Genomic DNA, 22,689 nt, shown 5'->3' with positions numbered 1-22,689 from the left:
CATCAACAACGTTGAGAAAGTACACGTTACGATCAGTGGAGGGGAGTGGCTCTTTGAAATCCATACTGAGGCGTTCAAAAGGGCGGGAGGCCTTCACCAGGTGGGCCTTGTCTGGACGATAGTCTGGCGGATAGAAGTGCAGGTTGCACTCCGCACAGATTTGGCAGTCCCTGGTTATGGCCTTGACCTCCTCTGTGGAGTAGGGCAGATTGCGGGCCTTGACAAAGTGGAGAAGCCGGGTGACCCCCGGGTGACAGAGGTCGTTGTGGATAGCCCATAACCGGTCAGCCTGCGCGTTGGCGCAGGTGCCACGGGACAGGGCATCTGGGGGCTCATTGAGCTTCCCAGGGCGATACAAGATGTCGTAGTTATAGGTGGAGAGCTCGATCCTCCACCACAAAATCTTGTCGTTCTTAATTTTGCCCCTCTGCGTGTTGTTGAACATGAAGGCAACCGACCGTTGGTCTGTGAGGAGAGTAAATCTCCTGCCGGCCAGGTAATGCCTCCAGTGCCGCACAGCTTCCACAATGGCTTGCGCCTCCTTTTCAACAGAGGAGTGTCGAATTTCGGAGGCATGGAGGGTACAGGAAAAAAAGGCGACAGGCCTCCCTGCCTAGTTAAGAGTGGCTGCCAGGACAAAGTCAGACGCATCGCTTTCCACCTGGAACAGAATGGATTCATCCACGGCGTGCATCGTGGCCTTGGCAATTTCGGATCTGGTGCGGTTGAAAACCAGGCGGACGTCAGCCGTCAGGGGAAAAAGTGGTGGACTTAGTGGCAGGAAATCTGGCAAGGAGGAAATGGCCGTGTGAGGGAACCATGGTTCACAAAAGAGGTTGAATTTGTCAAGAGGAAAAAGGAAGAGTATGTAAGGATGAGAAAACAAGGTTCAGTTGGGTCGCTTGAGGGTTACAAGGTAGCAAGGAATGAGCTGAAAAAAGAGCTTAGGAGAGCTAGGAGGGGGCATTAGAAGTCCTTGGCGGGACAGATCAAGGAAAACCCCAAGGCGTTTTACTCTAATGTGAGAAATAAAAGAATGACCAGTGTGAGGGTAGGGCCGGTCAAGGACAGTAGTGGGAACTTGTGCATGTAATCAGAAGAAATAGGAGAGGCGTTGAATGAATACTTTTCTTCGGTGTTCACCAAGGAGAGGGGCCATGTTTTTGAGGATGTGTGATACAGGCGGGTAGGCTGGAGGAGGTAGATGTTCTGAGGAAGGATGTATTAGCAATTTTGAAAAACCTGAGGGTCGACAAGTCCTCTGGGCCAGATGGGATATATCCAAGGATTCTTTGGGAGGCAAGGGATGAGATTGCAGAGCCTTTGGCTTTGATCTTTGGGTCCTCACTGTCCACAGGGATAGTGCCAGAGGTCTGGAGAGTGGCAAATATTGTTCCTCTGTTCAAGAAAGGGAATAGGGATGACCCTGGTAATTATAGGCCAGTTAGTTTTACTTCGGTGGTCGGTAAGTTAATAGCAAAGGTCCTGACGGATAGGATTTATGACCATTTGGAAAGATGCAGCTTAATTCGGGATAGTCAACACGGATTCGTGAAGGGTAAATCTTGCCTCGCAAATTTGCTTGAATTCTTTGAGGAGGTAACTAAGTGTGTAGATGAAGGTAAAGCAGTGGATGTCGTTCGTATACATAGATTTTAGTAAGGCGTTTGATAAGGTTCTCCATGGTCGGCTGATGAAGAAAGTAAGGAGGTGTGGGATAAAGGGAAATTTGGCTAATTGGATAAGTAATTGGCTATCACATAGAAGACAGAGGGTGGTGGTGGATGGAAAATTTTCAGACTGGAGACCAGTTACCAGCGGTGTACCACAGGGATCAGTGCTGGGTCCTCTGCTATTTGTGATTTTTATCAATGACTTGGAGGAGGGGGCTGAAGGGTGGGTCAGTAAATTTGCTGATGACACCAAGATTGGTGGAGTAGTGGATGAGGTGGAGGGCTGTTGTAGGCTGCAAAGAGACATTGATAGGATGCAGAGCTCGGCCGAAAAATGGCAGATGGAGTTTAACCCTGATAAGTGCGAGGTGATTCATTTTGGTAGAAAAAATTTGAATGCGGATTACAGGGTCAACGGCAGGGTTCTGAGGAATGTGGAGGAACAGAGAGATCTTGGGGTTCATGTCCTCAGATCTCTGAAGGTTGCCACTCAAGTGGATGGAGACGTGAAGAAGGCTTATAGTATGTTAGCGTTGATGAACAGGGGGCTTGTGTTTAAGAGCCACGGGGTTATGCTGCAACTATACATGACCGTGGTGAGACCACATTTGGAGTATTGTGTGAAGTTCTGGTCACCTCATTATAGGAAGGATGTGGAAGCATTGGAAAGGGTGTAAAGGAGATTTACCAGGATGCTGCCTGGTTTGCAGGATAGGTCTTATGAGGAAGGGTTGAGGGAGCTAGGGCTTTTCTCTTTGGAGCGGAGGAGGATGAGAGGCGAATTAATAGAGGTTTATGATAATGAGGGGGATAGATAGAGTGGACGTTCAGACACTATTTCCTCGGGTGGATGTAGCTGTTACAAGGGGACATAACTATAAGATTCAGGGTGGGAGAAATAGGAGGGATGTCTGAGGTCGGTTCTTTACTCAGAGAGTGGTTAGGGTGTGGAATGGACTGCCTGCTGTGATAGTGGAGTTGGACACTTTAGGAACTTTCAAGCGGTTATTGGATAGGCACATGGAACACACCAGAATGACAGGGAGTGGGATAGCTTGATCTTGGTTTCGGACAATGCTCAGCACAACATCGAGGGCCGAAGGACCTGTTCTGTGCTGTACTGTTCTATGTTAATAAGTGTGCGGGCTTTGTCCACGTAGTTGGGGACCCACTGGGCATAGTAGGAGAAGAACACCAAGCACCTTTTCAGGGCCTTGGGGCAGTGGGGGAGGGAGAGTTGCATGCGTTCGGGATCAGGCCCTAGGACTCCGTTTTCCACGACATAGCCGAGGATGGCTAGCCGGGTTGTGCGGAAAACGCATTTCTCCTTAGTATATGTCAAATTAAGGAGTCGGGCGGTCCGGAGGAATTTTTCAACGTTGGCGTCGTGGCCCTGCAGGCCATGGCCACAGATGGTAACATTATCCAAGTACGGGAATGTGGCCTGCAGCCCGTACTGGTCGACCATTCGGTCCATCGTTCGTTGGAAGACCGAAACCCCGTTGGTGATGTTGAAGGGGACCCTGAGGAAATGGAAGAGACGGCCACCTGCCTCAAAGGCAGTGTATTGGCGGTCCTCCCACCGGATAGGGAACTGGTGGTACGAGGACTTCCAGTCCACCGTAGAGAAGACTCGATACTGCGCAATCTGATTGATCATGTCAGACATGCGCGGGAGGGGGTACGCATCGAGTTGCGTGTACCGGTTGATCGTCTGACTGTAGTCGATGACCATCCGGTGTTTCTCCCCGGTCCTGTCGACCACCACTTGTGCTCTCCAGGGGCTATTACTGGCCTCAATGATCGTTTCCCTCAGGAGTCGCTGGACCTCTGACCTGACGAAGGCCTTGTCATGAGCACTGTACCGCCTGCTCTGGGTGGCGACGGGCTTACAGCCTGGGGTGAAGTTCGCGAAGAGCGAGGGAGGGGTGACCTTCAGGGTCGTGAGGCTACAAACGGTGAGAGGGGGCAGGGGTGCTCCGAACTTCAGGGTTAGACTACGGAAGTTGCACTGAAAGTCTAAACCCAGTAGAACAGGGGCGCAGAGATGGGGAGGACGTAGAGTTTGAAATTGGCGTATTCGACGCCCTGTATTGCCAGGTTGGCGGTGCAGTACCCCCGGATCTGCACGGAGTGTGATCCGGACGCTAGGGATATGACTTGTGAGATGGGGAGGACCCGGAGGGAACAGCGCCTGACCATGTCCGGGTGGACGAAGCTATCCGTGCTCGCGGAGTCGAAGAGGCAGGATGTTGTGGTCGGCTATATTAGGGGTATCGCGGTACCTAGGTGGGGTGTACCTTATACTGTAGTATGAGTGGTAGAACCTGCCTGCTGGTTCCGCCCAGCAGGTGGAGCATAAGAGTCTGTGTTTCACCCACAGCAGTCATTCTGTACCGGAGCTGCTGGGATAACTATTTGTTCATTAAAGCCTTCAAATGGACTACAATCTCGCTTCAGCAGTGATTGATTGTGCATCAATTTAATGAACAAGAATTGAAGAATGGCTGCTCTCTGCATCAAGCCAGAGTGTCTGCAAATCAACCCTCATGCAGCAAATGCAGCAGCAACTTTTAAACATTGGCTGGCATGTTTCAACGGGTACATCAGGACGGCCCCGACTACCCCCATGGAGGAACAGAAAATGCAAGTCCTCCACTCGAGGGTGACCCCAGAAATCTACACGCTTATCGAAGACACGGACGGTTTCGAGGACGCAATGACTTTGTTAAAAGAGAACTACATCCGCACTGTGAATCAGGTATACGCTCGGCATCTTTTTGCTACCAGGCGGCAGATCCCAGGGGAATCACTGGACGATTTTTACCGCACATCGTTGGTGTTAGGTAGAAACTGTAACTGTCCACAAGTCCTAGCCAATGACCACACTGAACTCTTAATACGGGATGCTTTTGTTGCGGACATGCTATCCTCTAAAATCCGCCAGCGACTGCTGGAAAATGACACGCTAGGGCTTAAAGAGGCACGGAAACTTGCGCACTCCCTAGATGTAGCCTCCCGCAACGCCCAGGCCTACCTTCGCGACTGGGCGGTACCAGCATGGACAGGGTGGACCCCACCCGCGGCCGATTCCAAAGCACCCTTAAATTCCCCACAAGCTTGTGCAGTGCGGCACCCAGGAACCCCGGGGGGGGGGGGGGGGGGGGGATGCTATTTTTGCGGGCAAAGCAAACACCCCCGGCAACGTTGCCTAGCCCGATCCGCAATCTGCAAGGGCTGCGGGAAGAAGGGGCACCTCGTGGCAGTATGCCAGGCCCGGTCGGCCGCCGCTGTCTCCACAGGTGAACCGGGCCTGCTGCCATTCCTCTCCTCACAGGCCATGTGCGATTCATGGGGGCAGCCACCTTGGATGACGTCTCAGGCCCCCGACTCAGTTGGCTGTGTATCACCCGACGAGATCTCTCAACTTCTGCCACAACCTGCCTCAGTGACACTGGACCAGTATCGGCCCCGAACGCTTTCAACCGCTACGACGTCGGTACTCATCAACGGGCACAAGACATCCTGCTTGATCGACTCTGGGAGCACGGAGAGCTTCATCCATCCCAATACGGTAAGACACAGCTCCCTCGCTGTACACCCGATTAAACAAAAGATCTCCCTGGCCTCTGGGTCCCACTCTGTGGAGATCCGGGGATACTGCATAGCCAACCTCACGGTCCAGGGCGTGGCGTTCAATAACTTCCAACTTTACGTCCTCCCCATCTCTGCGCTGCCACACTCCTGGGACTGGACTTCCAGTGTAACCTGCAAAGTTTAACGTTCATATTCGTCGGCCCCATACCCCGCCTCACTGTCTGCGGCCTCGCGACCCTCAAGATCCACCCCCTTCCCTGTTTGCAAACCTTACCCCCGATTGCAAACCCGTCACCACCAGGAGCAGACGGTACAGTGCCCAGGACCGGACCTTCATTAGGTCGGAAGTCCAACGGTTACTAAAGGAAGGCATTATCGAGGCCAGCAACAGCCCCTGGAGAGCTCAAGTGGTGGTTGTAAAGACCGGGGAGAAACATAGGTGAGGCACGATCAATTGGACTAAAGACGATAGTTGAATCCAAACTGAGGCTTTATTGCTATCAGATGTGTGGTCTCCCACAGCAGCTGGCGAAATGGCTGCGAGCTGGAGGACATGCATATTTATACCCCGCCTGCTGGGCGGAGCCAGCAGGCAGGGGCTACAGGCGAACCTGTAGTGCAGGTTCGACGGTACATCCTCTAATATAGGTACAACAGTGGTTTACCACATTCACCCCCTGTTAAAAATTGAGTCCGGCGGGGTAGTGGATAACTGTAAACAATAATGAGCTAATATTTACAAACCAAACAAATGTCCATTGACGTCCGGTGGACCGGTCAGAGGTTTGGCCGATCCGGGGCCTTGATGTTCCTCTGGGAGCAACGAAGTGGTGTCGGCGATGTTGGTGCTGACGTGGTCGAAGGTGACTCCGGGAGTGTGCCGAAATCCTCTTCATCGACGGCCGTGGGCAGGGGGGAGAGGGGGGGTGCGTACGGTCCTGGGGGGTGGTGCTGTTGTGAGCGACGGGGGAGGGGACGGTGGCGCAGGAGGCGAAAGGGGTGGTGTGGGGGTTGAACCTGCTGGTACCAGGTCCCTGAGGGAGACGGTGTCCTGGCGGCCGTCAGGGAACGCCATGGAGGCATACTGGGGGTTTGCGTGGAGCAAGTGCACCCTCTCCACCAACGTGTCCGCCTTGTGGAGTCGGACAGGTTTACGGAGAAGCACGGTTGCCGGAGCTGTGAGCCACGTCGGGAGCGACACCCCGGATGTGGACTTCCTGGGGAAGGCAAAAAGGCGTTCATGCAGTGTATTGTTAGTGGCAGTGGAGAGTAATGAGCGAATGGAATGGAGTGCATCAGGGAGGACCTCTTGCCAGTGGGAGGCTGGGAGACTTCTGGACCATAGGGTCAGCTGGACAGCCCTCCATACCGTCCCATTCTCCCTTTCTACCTGTCCTTTTCCCCGGGGTTGTAGCTTGTCGTTCTGCTGGAGGCGATACCCCTGCTGAGCAGGAACTGACGTAGCTCATCACTCATGAATGAGGATCCCCTGTCACTGCGGATGTAGCCGGGGAAACCGAACAGAGTGAAGATCGAATTGAGGGCTTTAATGACGGTGGCAGACGTCATGTCGGGGCATGGGATGGCGAAGGGGAACCGGGAGTATTCGTCGATCACACTGAGGAAATATGTGTGACGATCGGTGGAGGGGAGGGGCCCTTTGAAATCCACGCTGAGGCCTTCACCAGGCGTGCGCGGTCCGGCCGGTAGAAGTGCGGCTTGCACTCCGCACAGTCTTGGCAGTCCCTGGTGATTGTCCTTACTTCCTCGACGGAGTAGGGCAGATTTTGTGCCTTAATGAAGTGGTACAACAGTCTGACTCCTGGGTGACAAAGACTGTCGTGCAGAGTCCGGAGTCGGTCTACCTGTGCGCTGGCACATGTACCTCGGGATAGGGCGTCTGGGGGCTCGTTGAGTTTGCCAGGGCGATACATAATCTCGTAATTATAGGTAGAGAGCTCGATTCTCCACTGCAAGATTTTATCATTTTTGATCTTGCCCCGCTGTGTGTTGTTGAACATGAAGGCTACCGACTGTTGGTCAGTGAGGAGAGTGAATCTCCTGCTGGCCAGGTAATGCCTCCAATGCCACACAGCTTCAACGATAGCTTGGGCCTCTTTTTTGATGGATGAGTGCAGAATTTCAGAGGCATGAAGGGTGCGGGAAAAAAATGCCAAGGGCCTGCCTGCCTGATTGAGGGTGGCAGCAAGGGCGACATCTGATGCGTCGCTTTCTACTTGGAAGGGCAGTGTTTCATCTACCGCGTGCATTGTGGCCTTGGCAATATCAGCTCTGATCTGGGCGAATGCCTGTTGGGCCTCGGCCGTCAGGGGGAAGTGGGTGGACTGTATGAGTGGGCGGGCCTTGCCCACATAGTTTGGGACCCACTGGGCTTAGTATGAAAAGAACCCCAGGCAGTGTTTGAGGGCCTTGGGGCAGTGGGGGAGGGGGAGCTCCATGAGGGGGCGCATGTGGTCAGGATCGGGCCCCAGAACTCTGTTCTAGACCACATAGCCGAGGCTGGCTAAGCAGTTCGTGCTGAACACGCACTTCTCCTTGTTGTAAGTGAGGTTTCGGAGAGTAGCGGTGTGGAGGAATTTAGCAAGGTTGGCGTCGTGATCCTGCTGATCATGGCTGCAGATGGTGACGTTGTCTGGTACGGAAAAGTGGCCCGCAACCCGTACCGGTCGACTATTCGGTCCATCTCTCTTTGGAAGACCGAGACTCCGTTAGTGACGCCGAAGGGGACCCTAAGGTAGTGATATATGGACGGTCCGATTTACGAATGGGGAGCTGGTGGTAGGCGGATTTCAGGTCTACCGTTGAGAAGACCCGGTACTGTGCAATCTGGTTAACCATGTCAGATATGCGTGGGAGGGGGGACGCGTCGAGCTGCGTGTACCGGTTGATGGTCTGGCTGTAGTCCACGACCATTCGGTGCTTCTCCCCAGTTTTAACTACTACCACTTGAGCTCTCCGGGGGCTGTTGCTGGCCTCGATGATGCTTTCCCGAAGCAGCCGCTGGACTTCAGACCTGATGAAGGTCCTGTCCTGGGTGCTGTACCGTCTGCTCCTGGTGGCGACTGGTTTGCAATCTGGAGTTAGATTGGCAAAGACGGAAGGTGGGTCGACCTTTAGGGTCGCGAGGCTGCACACAGTAAGGGGTGGTAAGGGTCCACCGAATTTCAGGGTTAAGCACTGGAGGTTACACTGGAAATCCAGGCCGAGGATTAGTGTGGCGCAGAGGTTAGGGAGAACGTAGAGGCGGAAGCCGTGGAATTCTACGCCCTGGACCGTGAGCGTGACCGTACAGTACCCCCCGATCGCTACGCAATGGGATCCGGGGGCCAGGGAGATTTTTTGATCGGCGGGGTGTATTGTGAGGGAGCAGCGCCTTACTGTATCCGGGTGTACGAAGCTTTCGGGTCTCCCGGAGTCCAGCAGGCAGGAGGCTATATGGGCATTGACTTTCACGCTGGTGGATGCGTTGGTCAGGATATGTGGGCGAGACTGGTCGATTGACATGGAGGCGAGCCTTGATTGGTCATCGGGTAATGGGGCGGCCATTGAGCTCCGGTCCTGGAATGCCGGTAGTGCACATGTGCTGAGGGGTAGACAAGATGGCGGCGCCCGAAGATCTTGAGGGTTACAAAATGGCGGCGTCCATGGAACGTACATTGTGGGGGCCGAACAAGATGGCGGCACCCCTTAAACACACGTGTTGCGCAGAGGGGAAGATGGCGGTGCCCACAGGTCGCACGTGGTCTGTGGGGGGGGGGGGGGAGGAGGAGATGGCGGCGCCCATTGTCCGAGACCAAGGGGGGTGGGGGCGATAGCGGCTACTGAGCGGGCCTGGCACACCGCGGCAAAGTGGCCCTTCTTCCCGCAGGCCTTACAAAGGCCGGGCAGCACTGGCGGGGGTGCTTTTGCTGGCCGCAAAAATAGCATCGGGGGCCCCCGGGGACGCTAGCTGGCGTGTAGCACAGGCATATTGGGTGGGCAGCGCCCCCGCTGGGGCGGCTTGTCTGTGGGGTCCACGAAGCATAGGAGTTGTGGGCCGCGCGGTTGGGGGCATAGGACTGGACTTTGCACAGGGCGACCGTCATGGAGAGCGCTAGCGTTTTAGTCTCTGCGAGGTCGCGCGTAGCCCCTTCAAGGAGCCGCTGGCGCATGATATCTGACCCAATTCCAGTCACAAAGGCATCCCGCATAAGGAGGTCTGAGTGCTCCTTGGCCGTGACGTCCTGGCAGTCACAGTCCCAGACTAGTGGGACTAGGGCCCGCCAGAAGTCTTCTATGGACTCACCAGGTAGTTGAGAGCGAGTGGCGAGCGAGTGCCTGGCGAAGAGCGTGTTCGTCTTCTGCTCGTAGTTGTCCTTGAGTTGAGTCATGGCTTCAGCGTAGTTCGACGCATCCTGGAAGACTTTGGAGCTCATCCTGGAATGTAAAATCTGGATCTTCTGAGCCTCCGGAACAGGGGTTGGCGCCGCGTTGATATATACTTCGAAGCAAGCTAGCCAGTGCTGGAAGTCCTTTCTGGCGTCGCTTGAGTGCGGATCCAGCTGCAGGCGATCCGGTTTAATATGGAGGTCCATCCTTAGAAACTGGTAGCAATAAATTGAGGCACGATCAATTGGACTAAAGACGATAGTTGAATCCAAACTGAGGCTTTATTGCGATCAGATGTGTGGCCTCCCACATCAGCTGGCGAAATGGCTGCGAGCTGGAGAACACGCATATTTATACCCCGCCTCCCGCAGAGCCAGCAGGCAGGGGCTACAGGCGAACCTGTAGTGCAGGTTCTACCGTACATCCTCTAATATAGGTACAACAGTGGTTGACCACAATAGGATGGTCATAGACTACAGTCAGACCATCAACAGGTATACGCAACTCGACGTGTACCCTCTCCCCTGCATATCTGAAATGGTCAACCAGATAGCGCAATACAAGGTTTTCTCCACAGTAGACCTTAAATCAGCCTACCCCATTCGCCCGGACGACCGCAAGTACACTGCATTCGAAGCAGATGGGCGGTTCTACCACTTTCTAAGCGTTCCCTTTGGTGTCACAAATTGGGTCTCGGTCTTCCAACGGGAGATGGACCGAATGGTTGACCGGTACGGTTTGCGGGCCACATTCCTGTATCTCGAAATGTCACCATCTGTGGCCACGACCAGCAGGACCACGACACCAACATCCGCAAATTCCTCCATACCGCAAAAATCCTTAACTTAACCTATAACAAGGATGTGTTTAGCACCGATCGTCTAGCCATCCTCGGCTACGTAGTGCATGATGGAGTCATAGGCCCAGATCCCGAACGCATGCGCCCCCTCATGGAGTTTCCCCTCCCCCACTGCCTCAAGGCCCTGAAATGTTGCCTGGGCTTCTTTTCTTATTGCGACCAGTGGGTCCCCAATAATGCCGTCAAGGCCCGCCCACTAATCCAGTCCACGGTTTTTCCCCTATCGGCAGAAGCCCGCCAGGCTTTCAGTCGCATCAAAACAGACATCGCCAGGGCGACGATGCACGCAATTGATGAGTCCCTCCCCTTCCAGGTCGAGAGCGATGCATCAGACGTAGCTCTGGCTGCCCCCCTCAATCAGGCGGGCAGACCCGTGGCTTTCTTCTCCCGTATCCTCCACGCCTCAGAAATCTGCCAATCCTCTGTCGAGAAGGAGGCCCAAGCCATCGTCGAAGCTGTGTGGCATTGGAGGCATTACCTGGCCGGCAGGAGATTCACTCTCCTCACTGACCAACGGTCGGTAGCCTTCATGTTTGACAATGCACAGCGGGGCAAAATTATGATAAGATCTTACGGTGGAGGATCGAGCTTTCCACCTATAATTACGAGATCTTGTATTGTCCCAGGAAGCTCAACGAGACTCCTGATGCCCTGTCTTGTGCCACACTTGTGCCAGTGTACAAGTAGACCGACTCTGGACCCTCCACGACAACCTCTGCCACCCAGGGGTCACCCGGTTCTTCCACTTTGTTAAAACCCACAATCTGCCCTACTCCATCGAGGAGGTCAGGGCCGTAACGTTTGAAAAGAGCTGCCTCCCTCTCACGAACCCCGTCTGATCCTCACCTGGGATGTTTAGCACAGGGCTGGCTGGCTTTTAAAGCAGACCAAGCAGGTCAGCAGCACGGTTCAATTCCCGTACCGGCCTCCCCGAACAGGCGCCGGAATGTGGCGACTAGGGGCTTTTCACAGTAACTTCATTGAAGCCTACTTGTGACAATAAGCGATTTTCATTCATTTTTTTCATTAACCAGAAACTGCCAAATCTGCGCGGAGTGCAAGCCGCACTTCTGCAGACCAGAGAAAGCGCACCTGATGAAGGATTCCCACTCCTTTGAACGCCTCAGCGTGGATTTCAAAGGGCCCCTTCCGTCCACCGACCGCAACACATATTTCTTAAACTTGATTGATGAGTACTCCCGGTTCCCTTTCGCCATCCCCTGTCCCGACATGACGGCTGCCACCGTCATTAAAGCCCTCCACAGCATCTTTACCCTGTTCGGTTTCCCCGCCTACATACACAGCGATAGGGGGTCCTCCTTTATCAGTGACGAGCTGCATCAATTCCTGCTCAGCAAGGGCATTTCCTCCAGCAGGACGACCAGTTACAACCCCCGGGGAAATGGGCAGGTAGAGAGGGAGAACGGAACGGTCTGGAAGACCGTCCTACTGGCCCTACGGTCCAAGAATCTCCCAGTGCCCCGATGGCAGGAGGTCCTCCCCGATGCACTTCACTCCATCCGATCACTACTGTGCACTACTACCAACGAAACACCTCATGAATGTCTCCTTGCCTTCCCTAGGAAGTCCTCCTCGGGGACCTCGCTCCCAACATGGCTGGCAGCCCCCGGACCCGTCCTACTCCGCAAACACGTACGGGCCCACAAGTCGGACCCACTGGTCGAGAGGGTACATCTCCTCCATGCTAACCCCCAGTATGCCTATGTGGCGCACCCCGACGGCCGACAAGACACGGTCTCCCTCCGGGATCTGGCCCCCGCTGCATCCCCATCCTCACAACCCCCACCAACCCCAACCATTTTTTCACCGGCGCACACCACCGCAGCCCCCTTTCCCAGGAGGATCCGTCCTCCTACTGGCCCCATCCGGACGTGATGAAGCTGAAGACGACACGCTCCCAGAGCCACGGATGCCAGAGCCGGCGCCAGCATCACCGCCGGCTGATAGTTTCATTATAAAATGACCTTGTAAATAATTGTCTGTAAATATGTGTATTACATGTAAAGGCACCGAAGGGGACCGCTATAACCTCTGCCACCACCACCCACCGGACTCTTTTTTAAACAGGGGTGAATGCGGTAGGCTATATTAGGGGTATCGCGGTACCTAGGTGGGATGTACCTTATACTGTAGTATGAGTGGTAGAACCTGCCTGCTGGTTCCGCCCAGCAGGCGGAGCATAAGAGTCTGTGTTCCATCCACTGCAGTCATTCTGTACCGGAGCTGCTGGGGTAACTATTTGTTCATTAAAGCCTTCAATTGGACTACAATCTTGCTTCAGTAGTGATTGATTGTGCATCAGAGGGAACAGCGCCTCACCATGTCCGAGTGGACAAAGCTATCCGTGCTCACGGAGTCGAAGAGGCAGGGCGTCTCCTGCCCGTTGAGGCTGATGGCCATCATCGAGCTTTGAAGATGGCAAGGCCGGGACTGGTCAAGTTGAATGGAGCTGAGTTGATGGCGATGAGTGTCGTTCTGGTCGCAAAATGACAGCGTCGACTAAGTCGGACAAAATGGCTGCCCCTATGGATTGCACTCGACGTTCGACGCGATGATGTCAGACAAGATGGCTGCCCCCATGGATTGCACATGGCGTTTGATGTTGATGACATTAGACAAGATGGCTGCCCCCATGGATTGCACATGGCGTGTGACGCGTCAGCAGAGGGCGCTCCGGGCAGGCACGATGCCACGCTGTGGGGTCTGTGAGTCTCAGACTGGGCTTGACAGGCTTTTGGTTTTTGATTTTGATTTTTAGGCTTAGCTAGGCATACTTTTGCGTAGTGCCCCTTCTTGTCACACTCGTTACATGTGGAGTTGCAAGCCGGGCAATGCTGCCTGGGATGCTGGCCCTGACCGCAGAAGGAACAGCATTGTCCTCCGGAGCTGGACGGCTGCCGCGCGGCGTAGGAATGAGGCACGCCTTGGCTGCGCCTCCGACGTCCCCGAGGATGCCGCGTGGTCGAATGGAAAGGCATCCAGGGTCTGGAAGGCCACTTCCAGCGAGGTAGCCAGCTTCACAGTCTCCTCCAGGTCGAGGGCCCCATTTTCTAGAAGCCGCTGCCGGATGTAGCTGGACCAGACACCTGCCACATAGGTGTCCCGGACCATCAGCTCCGCGTGCTCGATCGTTGTGACAGTCCTGCAGTTACAACTGCAGACGAGTACTTCTCAGTTCACGTAGGTATTCAGCGAGTGATTCACCCTGGCACTGACGCCGGGTGGTCAGGAGGTGTCGAGCAAGTACCTCATTCACCAGCCTCACGAACTGTCATTTGAGCAGCTCCACTGCCTCTTTGTATGAGGCCGCGTCTCTGATGAGCTGGAAAATCCTGTGGGGAAGGTTGCCGCGGCGGTCCGGAGTCGTTGGAGACCGCGGCCACGGCTCGTGCTTGGCAGACCCCCACAAAATGCCCCTTCCTGCCGCACCCTTTGCAGGTGGAGGTGCGGGCTGGTCAGCGCTGGCGGGGGTGCTTCGCCTGCCCGCAGAAGAAACAGTGGGGCCCAACAGAGTTAGCGGGCCGTCTTACAGCGCAGGCCTGCAGGGACATGGGGAAGGTCAGTGGGGCTGCCGCTGCGGGATGCCACGCAACCCAGGGGGCCGCTGCGCGGTCGGGCGCATAGGACTGCGCGTTTCTGGAGGCAACATCCATGGACCCTGCCAGGGCCCGTGCTTCTCTCAGTCCCAGGGTGTCCTTTTCTAAAAGTCTTTGGCGGATCTCTGAAGAGCTCATACCTGCTACAAAGGCATCCCGGATTAGAAGTTGTGTGTGCTCGCTGCCCGAAACTTGTGGGCAGCCACAGTTTCTGCCCAGCACCAGCAGTGCACGGTAGAAGTCCTCCAGCGATTCCCCAGGGCTTTGCCGTCTATTTGCAAGCAGGTGACGTGCGTAGACCTGGTTTACAGGGCGTATATAATGTCCCTTTAACAGTTCGATCGCATTATCATAGTCCTCCGCCTCCTCGATGAGGGAGAAGATTCCAGGACTTACTCTCGAGTGCAGGAGATGCAGTTTCTGTTCTCCTGAGGGGGTGCCTCTGGCTGTCTCGAGGTAGCCTTTAAAACATGCCAGCCAGTGCTTAAATATCGCCGCCAGGTTCTCCGCGTGGGGGCTGAGTTGTAGACACTCCTGCTTGATTCGGAGATCCATTCTTTCAGCTTAAGAGTAGTCTATTAAATTGATGCACAATCAATTAAACTCAAAGACGAGGTTGTATCATAACTGAAGGCTTTAATAGACTTGATCTGTTCCCCAGCATCTTCGGTACAGAATGAGGGCTGCTGGGACGGCACCTGTTCTTATACCCCGCCTGTCAGGGCGGAGCCACATACCAAACAGCCAATGGTAAGCTGCTAGGCTTACCCAATGGTCTACAGCCTCTCGGGTACTGCAATACCTGATATTACCACACTCCGGCGCCTGCGGGTCAAGATCGAGGCGTTCTGGTTTTAAAACTGCTTCCATATTTAAAAAATTGGAGCTGATTAAATCCAATCAATCCAGTCGAAACGGTAGTTAACAAGAACTGTGGTTTTAATCAGCTAGAATGTGCCCACCAGTAGCTTCTCCCACACTGAGAGGCCGTCCCGGATCGATGGGTTATATACCTTCTCAGAGGGGCAGAGCCACAGCCGGAGCCAACAGCAACATCAACACAACAGTAACAGTGAGTAAATACAATAATATATACAACAGCCATACGTGGCTCACCACAGGGGTGTGGGTTGAGGAGGGTGTGCGGGGGGGGGGGGGTTTCCACACATGTGTCATGGGGATCCGCAAGTAAGCAGGGTCTCACTTGCTCACCCGCCGCCGACCTCCACTTCAATGACTTCCCTTTCCTCCGGGCCGCTGGCCACGTTAAGACGGTCCGACACATGCAGCCCAGCGGTCGGGTAGATGGTGGCCTCAGTGGCCAGGACACCCGGCCATTGCGGCTGGCATGGGTGCTGGCATGTGGGGCAGGGTGGGGTTCAGCCGTCCTGGGGGGGCGGGGAGGATAGGGTTACGGGTGTATGGGACGGGTGTGTGCCAACCCATCCTGGCTGCACTGAGGAGGTTGTGATGTTTTTTCCGGCACTGCTGGCCAGTCCGGGCAACGTTTCCCACAGCGCTGAGCGCATCTGCCACCTTCGCCCAGGACGGCGAATGGCAGTGCGTGGCGGCCTTCCTCCCGGGCCCAGGTACAAGGTCTTCCTTCTATCCTCCACGGCGTCCAGGAGGGTGTCCAGCTCAGCGTCTCTAAACCATGGCGTCCAGCTCAGCGTCTCTGAACCATGGCGCTGCTCTCCTTCCAGCCATCTTGTTGACTGGGACGGTGTGTGTGGGGGGGATAGATCGTTTAAGTGCGGCTGAGGCGTGTGAGCCTCATGTGCGCCAATTAATGACCCGGCAAATCCGGCGGCGTTTTGCTCGGAATTGATTGTGTTCCACGTGGCAATGGTGCTAGCCCTTTTAAAGTAGCTGAATCGGTGCAGCTGTTGGGCCATTTTTTCTGTCATAAAACGCCACTGTTCCCACGCCGGCGTCGGCACAAAATCGGAGAATCCAGCCCAGGGTTACTCAGCCGGGGATGCTAAAGGGTCTCGTAGGGTTTCAGTGATAGTGCAGCTCATTTTGCTGTTATACAGCAAAACCCCAGACACCAGCATGAAACAATGCAGCGTAGAACTATGCAGACATCACAATGCAACATGGAACATAACAGCATGGAACATAGCAGCATGGAATAATGCAGCATAGAGCAATGCACCCTGGTGTGTGTTATGTTATTGCTAGTAACATAAGTTGCCACTTGACGTAGGCTCTACTGAAAGATGCTCCAGACTCGGAGATAAGTTTAACGTATTTATTGAATGATTAACAATGCTCTTAAATGAGTTCGACACTCTACTAATCTGCCTCTCTAGTAACTCAAGTCTATTCTGCTAACTATACAAGCTTGGTCTCGCCCATGTGCTAGGGTGTGATGTTGCTGATAATCAGCCCGGCCCTGCTATCTTGGTTTCTGCCGGTGGAAGAGGCAGAGCCTGTGTGCCTTGTCCTTTTTATATGGGTCGTGTAGTGCCCCCTTGTGGCAATGCCACCTCTGGGTGTCCTGATTATCCATTGGTTGTGTCCTGTTCTAATGACCCATCGGTTGCATGTCTGCATGTCATGACATCTCTGGTGCTCTTTCTCGTGGTTACTTAGTTGTAGTGTATTTACATTAACCCCGTGTGTATATACAGTGATGCATATCACTACACCTGGAGCAATGCAACAAGCCAGCTTAGAACATAGCAGCATGGAGCAATGCAACATGGAACTATTCAACATGGAACAATGCAGGAAATGACAAAGGAGCATGGAACAATGCAACTTGGAATAATGTAGCATGGGATAATACAGCATAACAATGGAACATGGAACACAGCAGCATGGAACATTGCAGAATGGAATATTGCAGCATGGAACACAACAGCATGGAACAGTGCAAGAAGGAACAATGCAGCATGGAACAATGCACCATGGAACATAGCAGCTTGGAGCATAGCAGCACGGAACAATGCAATTTGGAACAATGCAGCATGGAACAATGCCGCATGCAACAGAGCAGCATGGAACAATGCAGCATGGAAAAATGCAGCATGGAACAATAGACCAGATCAGATCCTTTCACATCTGCAGGCACAGAGTCACAGAAATCAAACACAACACAAAAAAAATCAGGACACTCACCCTCCAGTGGAGCTACCTGCACTTTGATACTTGCTTCCACCACGTCTCCTTCTTCCCTGGGCAGTAACCAGTGACCTGGGGACCAACTTGTGTCGAGAGCGAGTGCTCAGGGAAACCTGTGGAGACATCAACCTGTGTGTTGACTGTGCTGAACATGGGTAGAATGTGTTACAGTGACAATGGGAGTGAGAATTTGCTGCAAGATGGGGGTTGAGGGATGCAAATGGGGAGGCAGGAGAGGTTGGGGAGGGAGATGAGTAGGGGGATAAGGAGGGCATGGGGTGTTGAGGAGGGGAAGGGGGTATCGAGGGGGAGGGCGTGAAGAGTGGGTGGGGTGAGGAGGAGGAATGGGTGGGGAGGAGGAGGACACGGGAAGTGGTGGGGAAGGAGGTGAGGAGGGGGTGGGGGGGAGAGAAGTGAGGAGAGGTAGGAGTAGGAAGGGGAAGGAGGTGAGGAGGGGTTGGGCAAGAAGGAGAAGGGTGGTAATGAGGAGACGTGGGAAGGGAGGTGAGGTGGGGAGGAGAGATGGGGATTGTGGAGGGGCAGTGGGATGGGGAAGGGGATGGAGGTAATGAGAGGAGGAGGTAAGGGGGCGAGAGGCTTGAGAATGGAGAGGAAGGTGAGGAGGATTGGAGGTGAGGATGGGGAGGGAGGTGAGGAGGGCAGTGGATTGAAGAGGGGAGATGAGGATGGGAGGTGAGGATGGGGAGGGAGGTGAGGATGGGGAGGGAGGTGAGGTGAGGAGATTGAAGAGGGGGAGGTGCTGCCATCGATGTTGAGGCTGGCTATGGTCGAGGGCACCGGTCAGCTCACCCAGGCTTATAGGGGCATCAAGCCTCCCGATGCCCTGTGGATCCACCTGCGGTAGTCCTCCCACAAAACTCTGCAAGCATCCTCGCTGGACAGATTCGGGGAGAAGAGGGGTCTATAGAGGGATCCGAGACGAGGTACCTCTCGCCAACCAGCAGCGTCAGTAACCGGGTCCTCATCGGGCTGACCGAGACGTGACTCCAGATCGAGCACCTCTCTCTCCAACCCCTCGACCTTGGATTTCCATTTCTTTGTCATCCCCCTCGCAAACTCCTGACAGAATATATGCAAGTGAGTTTTGCCCATGTCCCACCATAGCCTCAAGGAAGGGAAGCCTCTCCGCCTCCATCTCCAGCCGGCCCAGAAACGATGAAACGAGCTCAGGAACCACTCGTCCTCCAGCAGCAGGTTGTTAAAATGCCAGTACGTGGGCCACGACTAGGCGCGAGACAGAGCAAGCCCCGCCCACATCAGACCATGGTCTGAGCGCAGCAACTGCAGCACAGAGGCCATCGGAACATGGGGCAGGTATGCCCTTGAAATGTAGAGGCAGTCTATTCTGGACGCTCCCACCCCAGACCTCAGAAAGGTGAAGATGCTGGAGTCAGGATGGAGAGTCCGCCAGACGTCCACCAAGTCCAAGAATCCGACCAGGTTCCTTAACTTCACCACTGCGAGAGGAGCACTGGTTACTGAGGCTGTCCTTTGCCCCGAGGGTGCAGTTATAATTACCCCCCCACAGGCCGATGCATTTGCCTGCGGAGATGGTGCCAAGATGAGTAGGCACTTGCTTGAAGAAAGTCGTCTGCTGCTGGCCAGCCTGGGGAGCGTAGGACGTTCAAAAAGTGAAGTACCTCTATTCCCTCGCTGCACCGTTAGGTGCAGCAGCGGGCCTAGCACTGGCTCCTTGACCCCCAAGATCTCTGGCTAAAGGTGCGGGGCCAACAAGATAGCCACCCCACTTGAACATGAGGTCTGGTGACTCATGTAGACCCCCCCCCCCTTCCAGGAGACACGTGGCTTCGTCTGCCGGAGCGGTGTGGGTTTCTTGCAGGAAGCACGCCGCATGCGTTCCGTCCCGGAGGACCGAGAAGTTCTGGAATCTGCGGAGCCCGTCCATGCTGCCATCGATGTTGAGGCTGTCTATGGTTACCTCCATGTCAGCTGTAAAGTGCTACCGTCACCTTCACCTTTTCAGTGCTCGGAGGGAGCAGAGAGGAGCCCGAGCCCCTCCGCTTCCGCTGGAGTCCAGCAAGGAAAGATTTAAGCCAGCGCTGCTCAGTCCCGTCCTTGTCTCCTTTTTAACATAGGCTTGGGAAGACCGGATGAGCAGCCATGTCCGGCCACCGGTCGAGGACTAGCTGCAATCGGTTTCGGCGACCAGGGTTTGCATGCAGAAAATCCCGGAGTTCCCCTTGGGGGATGAAGGGAGACTCGGTGTTGGGTACGAGGGAGACCTCGCTGCAGATGGACTCAAAATCATCCCCTGTGCCCCCCACCGATCAGCCGTCCTCCTTCAGGCAGTTGCCGTCTAGGACCGAGTCCTCTGCCCCATTGAGTGTGGCGGACGGCACAGACCCACCAACCAGCCCTGGGTCTGCCTTGATCCCACCCCTGATTGCCGACAAACAGGTTCCTCACGGGCTCCTCTCGGGGTCTCGGCCCAGAGGAAACCCTCACAGAGCTCACCTCCCCTCCTCTTGCGACATTGGAACAATTCCGGAAAACCCTCCGGGATGGAGATGCCCGACGTCGGAGGCTACGACGGAGAGGGGGGCCCTCCATGTCACCACCGCCCAATGACCCTGAGCTTAGGGAGCGGCTAAAGCCCCCCGGCGTTGAGAAAACGAACGTCTCAAGGTAGCAAAATTGCACCAGGGTGTCCCGCTCGCACCTGGCACCGAGGCGTCTTTTTCGGGTGATTGCGTCAACTCGAGGATCGGAATATGTTTTAAGACCATAAGACATAGGAGCAGAATTAGGCCACTCGGCCCATCGAGTCTGCTCCGCCATTCAATCATGGCTGATATTTTTCTCATCCCCATTCTCCTGCCTTCTCCCCATAACCACTGATTCCCTTATTAATCAGGAACCTATCTATCTCTGTCTTAAAGACACTCAGTGATTTGGCCTCCACAGCCTTCTGCGGCAAAGAGTTCCATAGATTCACCACCCTCTGGCTGAAGAAATTCCTCCTCATCTCTGTTTTAAAGGATCGTCCCTTTAGTCTGAGATGGTGTCCTCTGCTTCTAGTTTTTCCTACAAGTGGAAACATCCTCTCCATGTCCAGTCTATCCAGGCCACGCAGTATCCTGTTAAGTTTCAATAAGATCCCCCCTCATCCTTCTAAACTCTAACGAGTACAGAAGCAGGGTTCCCAACCGTTCCCAGATGACAAGCTTTTCATTCCAGGGATCATTCTTGTGAACCTCTTCTAAACCCTTTCCAATGCCAACACATCCTTCCTTAGATACGGGGCCCAAAACTGCTCACATCCTCATTATCCAATTCAATTTGAGGAACGTCTGATACCACCTTTCTAACTCTCCCTGTGATTCTGGATGGTACGCAGTTGATTCAAATTGTTTTATTCCTAACCTATTCATAACTTCCTTGAATAACTTTCAGGTAAAATTTGATCCTTGATCCGATTGTATTTCTGTGGGTAGTCCATATCTAGTAAATAATTTAAGTAACGCCTCCACAATCTTTTTATCTGTAATATCGCGTACTGGAATGGTCTCTGGAAGCCGAGTAGACAGATTCATTATAGTCAAAAGATATTGATTCCCACCTTTCGTTTTAGGAAGCGGTCCTACGTAATCAATGAAGACCCTTGTAAAAGATTCCGCAAATGCTGGAATGGGTATTAAGGGCGCTGGTTTTATCACCACTTGAGGTTTCCCTATCACTTGACATGTGTGACATGATCGACAAAATTTAACTACATTTCTACGTAGTTTAGGTCAATAAAAATGTTTTTGTATTTTAACTTGAGTTTTCCTTACTCTCAAATGACCTCCGATTGGTACCTCATGTGCTACTCGCAACACCTCCTTCCTATACCCTACCGACAATACCACTTGATGAACATCTGCCCACTTTTCATCGACCTGCATATGTAAATGTCTCCATTTTCTCATGAAGACATCATTTTTACATAGAACATAGAACATTACAGCGCAGTACAGGCCCTTCAGCCCTCGATGTTGCGCCGACCTGTGAAACCACTCTAAAGCCCATTTACACTATTCCCTTATCGTCCATATGTCTATCCAATGACCATTTGAATCCCCTTAGTGTTGGCGAGTCCACTACTGTTGCAGGCAGGGCATTCCACACCCTTACTACTCTCTGAGTAAAGAACCTACCTCTGACGTCTGTCTTATATCTATCTCCCCTCAATTTAAAGCTATGTCCCCTCGTGCTAGACATCACCATCCGAGGAAAAAGGCTCTCACTGTCCACCCTATCCAATCCTCTGATCATCTTGTATGCCTCAATTAAGTCACCTCTTAACCTTCTTCTCTCTAACGAAAACAGCCTCAAGTCCCTCAGCCTTTCCTCATAAGATCTTCCCTCCATACCAGGCAACATTCTGGTAAATCTCCTCTGCACCCTTTCCAATGCTTCCACATCCTCCCTATAATGCGGTGACCAGAATTGCACGCAATACTCTAAATGCAGCCGCACCAGAGTTTTGTACAGCTGCAACATGACCTCATGGCTCCGAAACTCAATCCCTCTACCAATAAAAGCTAACGCCTTCTTAACAACCCTCTCAACCTGAGTGGCAACTTTCAGGGATCTATGTACATGGACACCGAGATCTCTCTGCTCATCCACACTGCCAAGAATCTTACCATTAGCCCAGTACTCTGTCTTCCTGTTATTCCTTCCAAAATGAATCATCTCACACTTTTCTGCATTAAACTCCATTTGCCACCTCTCCGCCCAGCGCTGCAGCTTATCTATGTCCCTCTGTAACTTGTAACATCCTTCTGCACTGTCCACAACTCCACCGACTTTAGTGTCATCTGCAAATTTACTCACCCATTCTTCTACGCCCTCCTCCAGGTCATTTATAAAAATGACAAACAGCAGTGGCCCCAAAACAGATCCTTGTGGTACACCACTAGTAACTGGACTCCAGTCTGAACACCTCCCATCAACCACCACCCTTTGTCTTCTTCCAGCTAGCCAATTTCTGATCCAAACTGCTAAATCTCCCTGAATCCCATGCTTCCATATTTTCTGCAGTAGCCTACCGTGGGGAACCTTATCAAATGCTTTACTGAAATCCATATACACCACATCAACTGCTTTACCCTCATCCACCTGTTTGGGCACCTTCTCAAAGAACTCAATAAGGTTTGTGAGGCACGACCTACCCTTCATGAAACGGTGTTGACTATGTCTAATCAAATTATTCCTTTCCAGATGATTATACACCCTATCTCTTATAAACCTTTCCAAGATTTTGCCCACAACAGAAGTAAGGCTCACTGGTCTATAGTTACCGGGGTTGTCTCTACTCCACTTCTTGAACAAGGGGACAACATTTGCTATCCTCCAGTCTTCTGGCACTATTCCTGTTGACAAAGATGACTTAAAGATC

At 53.5% G+C, this 22,689-nt stretch overlaps 1 protein-coding gene across 2 annotated transcripts in view; it reads right to left on the bottom strand.

The window, feature by feature from the left end:
* The window catches only part of LOC140428234 (uncharacterized), a 545,827-nt gene that overhangs the window by 309,445 nt on the left and 213,693 nt on the right, over positions 1-22,689 (bottom strand). For both annotated transcript variants that reach the window (XM_072514483.1, XM_072514485.1), the window contains exon 4: positions 17,262-17,377. In XM_072514483.1, the coding sequence (XP_072370584.1) occupies positions 17,262-17,377 (116 nt within the window). The remainder of the gene's footprint in view (positions 1-17,261; positions 17,378-22,689) is intronic.

The sequence above is a fragment of the Scyliorhinus torazame genome, chromosome 8, assembly GCF_047496885.1.
Source record: "Scyliorhinus torazame isolate Kashiwa2021f chromosome 8, sScyTor2.1, whole genome shotgun sequence".
NCBI lineage: Eukaryota > Metazoa > Chordata > Chondrichthyes > Carcharhiniformes > Scyliorhinidae > Scyliorhinus > Scyliorhinus torazame.
The sequence above is the reverse complement of the archived record's forward strand: the minus strand, read 5'-3'. Positions and strand labels throughout refer to the sequence as shown.